This window comes from Manduca sexta, unplaced genomic scaffold (assembly GCF_014839805.1).
Source record: "Manduca sexta isolate Smith_Timp_Sample1 unplaced genomic scaffold, JHU_Msex_v1.0 HiC_scaffold_2049, whole genome shotgun sequence".
Taxonomy (NCBI): domain Eukaryota; kingdom Metazoa; phylum Arthropoda; class Insecta; order Lepidoptera; family Sphingidae; genus Manduca; species Manduca sexta.
In genome coordinates, this window is record NW_023592974.1 from 3,451 (window position 1) to 10,502 (window position 7,052).

The following is a 7,052-nucleotide window of genomic DNA, read 5'->3' on the forward strand; positions in this document are numbered from 1 at the left end:
CACCTTTAATAAAATTTGACATATCATTTGATTTTAAAATATACTGAATGAAATCTTTGATAAGTATACGTACGGTATCTCGTATAGTTTAAGCAGTGTAAATTGTGACCAAAGAAACCAATGAATTTGTGCGAGGTACCGGTTTGAACTATTCCTTTGCTGTACGCGAAATTTATACATTTTATACACTCGAGTGTACGCTGTGAAAATGTGCTTCTGAATATGAAGAAATGTAAGAAACGATAGTGTCGATACGTTGATTTGTTTAAATTTTAGTCATTCATGTAAATAGTTTGTTTTTGTTATGATATTGATGTTTCATCACGTTGATGTTCTCATGCCACGCCGATATCGTGAGTTATGTACCTGCATACGCTCATTCCGTGTATCATTTATTTTGCCCACACTTGATCGGTAACTATAGTAAATCTAAAAAGAAAACAAATTCGAGTCGCTTATCTTCGCTGGCATTATTCACCATAGTGTTCCACGTAAAAGTACTATTTAAAATAAATATCCGCCGAATTAGTCTTTTATAGGCACATACATGTACTTATTATTTAATATTAATAGGCAAGTTGAATAGTTTTTGACGACTTTTAAACTTCTGTATTTACGACTGTGACCGATCTATTTACAATGTTTTCAACTCTACTGGCTAACTGCCAACCCCACTGTCAGTGAGGTTGTCTTACCATAAAATAATACTGTTGCCGACTCATGGTGTTTGTGAAATGTAGATAATTATGTACTAACTTGTTAGGGTAGATAGCTGTCAGTGAAGTCAATTGGAGATTGTGTATTTGTATTTTGCTTATGTGAAACCGAATCAAAACAACAACCCTTTTACTTTAAACATGAAGGGCACACAAGACCAATACGTCCTTTGAACAATAAATGAAGTTGGGAGCGGCCTAATGCGCACGTACCAATGTCTCTTTCCAAGTAAACTGCCACTGTTCTTGTTTAGGAAAAATGTTACACGGACACCGGAGTTTTATTGATTCTGGGTGTTCTGATACCGCCACGGCAAGGCGTGGTTCTGTAGATTGATTAAAGTCGTTTTTATTACGATTTAGATTTACGTGTTAGTTTATGTAATGTTCGTTGCTCGAATTAAAAAGAGCTCCCTGTAGCCTGTAAAATGTTGAAATGTATGTAAAAAAAAATTGTAAATATAAAACACAACTCATCTGTTGTTTCATTTTTCATGATCACATTGTCGGTTTCTTAAATAAACATTGGCCGTTTTATTAGTGCGGCGTAAAACTAAAAGATATTAATAGCTATCAAATAGATTTAATGACAAGTCTACGTCATTTCCGTGGTTACCCTAATCGGATAACATCTATGTACCAACACGCAGTTAACTTCTTTTAGTATAAAAAATAGTCTTGGTAATCTGCCCTCAGATATCTGTCTAATATCGCCGATTAATCAGTGATCTAGATTCTATATTACAGAATAAGTAATCGCATATAATTTTAATAGGCATCTACATAAAACAACTTTAGGTAAGCACCTACTAGATAGTACCATAAATCAAGTTTTAGTAGGTACCTATCTAAGTACACTAGGTACTAAAAGAAATGAGTTAAGTATTATCTAAGTACATATCTATCCACTTAATATTATTGTTTTTTACGATATGTATGTAATTAGCCTTTATATTTAATTTAAAACGTCAAGCTTAAAAATCTACAAAAAGGAGAGCGCACACGATGAGTGTGTCAAATTGGTCGTAACATGATCAAGTTAAATTTGGGCTTCCCTGGTATTCGGGTTCGATATTGCATCTGAAAGTACGAAAATCACGTTTCACGCCTGACATGTGACGAGCGACAAGGGTGGATACACAGTTTTGCGCGCTGCAGATGTGTTCGAGGCGTTACGTCTGTGCTGTAGTTATTATGAGTTTATCAAAATATTACCTACTTATACGTAATGTAATTAATTATTTCATTATCTATTTAATATAAAACCACAAAACTTTAATTTAAATTAATTATCATGATATTTGAGCTACGATACAATGTTAGAATGTATCAAAAATCATAATAAATGTACTTGGGTAATTAATGAGCATTATGTATGCATTTGGATAGGTATAAATAAATGAACATTGATAGAAATTCATAATTTGAACACTTTTTTTTTATTAAAATAGGTTATATGAATACTTGAATCAACTTAATTTTGAAATATTTTTATGCAGTGAATCCGATCGTAGATCCGTACTCCGCAGACCGATTTGCTTTATTTTGGTCAAACGAACTGTCATTGTCAAGTTTGAAGTGTCAAGTGGCAAGGATTTGAAGAAGGCGTATTGTTCGATATTTTTAATTATTTCAATAGTTTATACTGCTGCAAATAATAAAATAGAAGAAATAATGGACGACGATTTACCAACCGACTTCCAGGTGATCGTCGTGGGGACGGGTAAGCGTTATTTTACGTATAAAATGAGAACCGGCATTATGGCGAAGCGAGCAGCCTACTTATCGATCCTTTTTTCATCGCTGTACAGTCATCACTGCTGAAAAGCTTACATGCTGACACCTTGCGACATCCGCATAATGGATGCTCGAGTTGAGAGACTTATTAGGATGGATCATTTGACTTTTTGCTACAATTACAGTAAAATAGACTGCAAATTAACTACCGCAATTTCATGGCTTACTCATTAATTAAATATTTGCAGTGTGGGTCTATTGTCTTCACAGCCTTTTATATTCTGCATATGTGCAGTTTTTGAGATTATTTTCAGGCATTGTATCATTCTGCAATCCTAATAATGTTCATTATGATTCAAATTATGTATTTATTTTTATTTTGCTGAAAGGAGTCAATGAACTTTCGATGGGTGTTCCCCGGAAACGCACTTAGTACTGTTTTTTAGGCATGAGTTATTTTTCAGGATGTGATTACCTGTTTTTTTTGTAACAAAGGTTATTTTTGCTTGCATTTAAATTTAAATATAATTAATGGTGGATATTCCCATAGATGATAAATTCATGAGAAATCTGTGTGAAATAAATTATATTATTGCATACACTTTTCCTTAAACATAAAAAAATATTATAATATAGCTTTTGCAGAATCTGATTAGCTATCTATCTGTAAATAAATATATTTTAAAAATAATATGTAGGTCCAAAGTTTAAATAAAACAAATTATATCCCTTACAATAAAAAAAACTAATAATTATATAAAAGTGTTTCTTTATCACAGAGGTATCTTTTACCTAGAGTAATGGACTTAAGTTTTTTTTTTGACAATATAAATATAAAACCGATCATTGATGCTAAAAAGCTATAGTCAAAATTTAATGACTAATTTTTTTCTCTAACAAAATATTTGTAGTTGCAATTACTGGGTTTTTGTAATATCATATGAATATTTAGGCATGGTGGAGTCAATTGTTGCGGCAGCTTGCAGTAGGATAGGCAAGAATGTCCTCCACCTGGATTTGAGTGACCACTACGGTGGTCTCTGGGCATCATACAATTTTGATGGTCTCCAGAAGTTCATCAAAGAAGTCAACTCAGATCCTAAGAGAGACCTACAAGTGTATAACTTGTGTGAAAAGTGGTACATTGAGAAGTAAGTGACAATTTTTTTTTTATTTTGTTAAGCATTTGGCATCTGAATAATTGTCTTTTAAGTTCATATTTTAATGAAAATTGTAAACACATAAAACAATATGAGGAAAAATTGTAATAGATCATGAGTAAATAAAAGAAAAATAGGGCTGGTAATACTGTTAGTTTTTTGAAAGTAAGTTATTATAACACATTCATAAATATATTAGGGAATCTCCCGAAGCTAAGGATGGCGGTGATGAGAACAAAACAGATGACAGCAAAGCAGAGCCAGCCAAGAAGACATGGAGCCAAAGTGACTTCACCGCGGAATACAGGAAGTTCAACATTGACATGACACCTAAGGTATTTATGGCATCTTCTACAAACAGTACTGCCTAATTACAATAAATGATGAAGTCAATCATTTTTAGAAAAAGCAAGGGGAATGTTGCTAGTAATTTCAAACATCAAATAAATGTCAAATAAACAGTTGAAAGAATAATTGACTTAGCTACATTTTTTTTCGAAAATTTTTAACTAGATTAAAAAAACAGAAAAAGTGCTGATTTAAAATATGTATGAAACTTAGTGTCGCAAAAGAATGTCGCTTAAGACAATTAGCCTTTCAACCATAATACATTTTTTTTCTTTCAATATGTAATAAAAATTATAATTGTTTTAATTTTAATAACATATGTAGTGTGTAGATTTGGTATGGTAGTTACAAAATTCTTTTGTTCTTTTGTGTCCAAATATTTTATTGCATTTCTAAATAACACACTTGACTTTGGAAAGATAGGCATGACCTCGGGGACACTGCTTTGTCCTTTGATACGTATTTAGAAAACGTAACGTTTGACATTGAAAGAGATTGCAAACACTGTTAAAAGGACATTGCCATCACATTTACAAGTAACATTATTTGCACAAATATTATTTGAAGACACAGTTATGTTATAGTCATAAAGTTATGAGCTCTGTCTTACAGCACAAAACTATTTAGGGCAGAGCAGATTTCGTAAAATATATCGATGTATATCTACGAAACCCTTAAATACAAATATTTTTAATACAGATTTTGGTTATCAATGATATTGATTTTTTCCCTGGCCTTAGGAAGGGATGTATTGTAAATGGTAGCATTTAAGCCTCATATGTTGACCTTCACACCAGTGGCGGGAGTGAAAATTTCCGAATGAGAATCCAACACAACGTAATATAGCTATTAATATGCATAAAGGCGATCTGTAATGCTTTCTAATGATACTTTGATTTTACATACATTGCGAACGGGAGCCGACAGGAATCGCGTTATATGAACCCTTCACCTCTGATTTACACATTAAGGTTTAAATGTTACGAGAAATTAGCCCTTCCCACATAGTACTCAAACTGACATTGAATAATTCCCAATGCTTTTAGTACTTAACAATAAAAAAATGATTTGAAGGAGCCAATTAGAACAGTAAGTTTTTATATCCCCCTAGCTTCTCTTCTCCCGTGGACCACTAGTAGAATTGTTGATATCTTCAAACATCGCTCGTTACGCCGAGTTCCGTTGCGTCACGCGCGTGCTGACGTGGCTCAACAACCGGCTGATGCCGGTGCCTTGCTCCCGGGCTGACGTGTTCGCCACCGAAGCCGTCACCACGGTCGAGAAGAGAATGCTCATGAAAATGCTCACTTCTATCGTCGGCTACAATGAGGATGAAATGAACAACGAGTTTAAAGGTATGTGATTTTGACTTAGAAAATAAGGTATATTGCGTTAGTATATTTTAAAGTACAAACAAGAAACTTCAGGAATATGCTGTTGTTATTGTCAGATCCTGCAACAATTCACGACAAAATTATTTACTTGTTATACTTCTATATGGTCCTAGATGATAAATCATTCGTAGAGCCTATTTTCACAGCGATAGTTATTACTGCTTTGGTCATCTTAGGCCGGATTGTTTCATCGTTGGTCCGGTAAAGTTAAGCTCCCATCACACTGGCGAATTTCGAGTGAATTTACAGCGAGGCTTAGAGTGATCAAAGTGCAACTTGATAAATTCATATCAATATAATTATCTGGCTTGTTTATTTCTTCTTTGTTATCCTCAACTCTCTCGTTTCCTTAGATTGGAACGACAAGACATTCCAAGATTACCTAAAGCACAAGGGTTTGACGCCGAACCTCATCCACTACGTGTTATTCGCAATCGCGGGTGGCAACAACAACATGCCTTGCCTCGAGGGAGTCAAGGAGTGCAAGAAGTTCCTCATGAGCCTCGGTCGATACGGCAACACGCCTTTCCTCTGGCCCATGTACGGAAGCGGCGAGCTGCCCCAATGTTTCTGCAGGTAAGTCGATGCATTGTTGTTTTTGCTACGTTCAAGGTTTTACATTTTTGTTGAGAACGACGCAATAAACTGAACAATCCTAGTCGGTTTGAAATGATTGTTGCACAAGTTAGATTGGGAACACAATTAAATTCTTGACATTTTTGCGTAGAAAGCTACGTTCTATGCATAATTTATCTTTATAACATTGTTACATAAATAATAGGTGTAGCGTAGTTCTATGAAATATGAAAACGGTTTTGTAGAATGGGATCACATCTAAAGCATAAAATTAATCTTAATTTGTATACTGTGAATATTTAACTTGTATGTCAGTGATTATAGACGGTTGTCCACAGCGGTTGATCATCTAAGTTTCTATCTTAAACAGGTTATCAATGTTCAGACCTTAATGTTACATTTTTCTATACTCTTAGCATGACAAAATTTTCAACTCCTCCCTATCTTTCTATTTGATTAATTTCGTTGCGGAATAATAGATTAGTTTTCCCTGAGACTCGTCATAAAACGCTTGCCGCTGCTGATCATGGTTTACAGGAGTTCTAGTGGTGGGTGTGAAGGCGAGAAAGTCTATTTTAGCATAACAGTCAATACTTCGATTATCATTTATGCGCGTTAAGGAAATGATGTTGGGTAGGAATTACAGTCATTCTTCTACGCAATTATCGACTATTACATTCATTATTAAACTTATTGAAGTGGCGTGGTTTTACGCATAACGGCACGACTTGCCTCAGCCTAAGTGCGAAAAAGGAGCCCCTCAACATAGAAGTCGCGTGGTTGTGGTTGGTTGAGTGAATAAGGAATTTGTTATGAAATGACCCAGCGATAGCCCGCAACTCTTTCGGAAGTGTTTGCTTGAGAAATCATTAAATTGTAATAGTGGACTCAACCTAGCCGTCTCATCTCAGGGGAGTTAAGGACGTAGGATTTAGCACTTTCTTAGAGATCATATTAAATATTATTGCTCATAGTTATAAAAATACAGGTGGAAGTTAATATTTGGTTAGCGGGTTGGCAATAACTTTCCAGGGTGATCTATGAAGGTGGTTCTATATCAGGGATAGCGAACCATCGGCACGCGTACCAGTGATGGTACGAGACAAAATAATTCGGGCATG

The 7,052-nt window shown here is 34.6% G+C and overlaps 1 protein-coding gene across 1 annotated transcript; it reads left to right on the forward strand.

Annotated features, from left to right (window-relative positions):
- The first annotated feature begins 2,276 nt into the window (after positions 1-2,276).
- Positions 2,277-5,957, forward strand: LOC119191871 (rab proteins geranylgeranyltransferase component A 1-like). The gene is made up of 5 exons (XM_037445731.1): positions 2,277-2,439; positions 3,406-3,604; positions 3,813-3,948; positions 5,073-5,316; positions 5,709-5,957. Exons 1-5 carry the CDS (start codon positions 2,391-2,393, stop codon positions 5,933-5,935), a joined length of 855 nt encoding a protein of 284 aa, XP_037301628.1. The 5' UTR covers positions 2,277-2,390; the 3' UTR covers positions 5,936-5,957.
- The last annotated feature ends 1,095 nt before the right edge of the window (positions 5,958-7,052 follow it).

Excerpts from the sequence above, each read along its gene's own strand:
- LOC119191871 (XM_037445731.1), top strand. The coding sequence starts at position 2,391 with ATGGACGACGATTTACCAACCGACTTCCAGGTGATCGTCGTGGGGACG. Across the intron at positions 3,605-3,812 it reads GAAAAGTGGTACATTGAGAA|GGAATCTCCCGAAGCTAAGG; the intron begins GTAAGTGACAAT and ends TAAATATATTAG. Across the intron at positions 3,949-5,072 it reads ACATTGACATGACACCTAAG|CTTCTCTTCTCCCGTGGACC; the intron begins GTATTTATGGCA and ends ATATCCCCCTAG.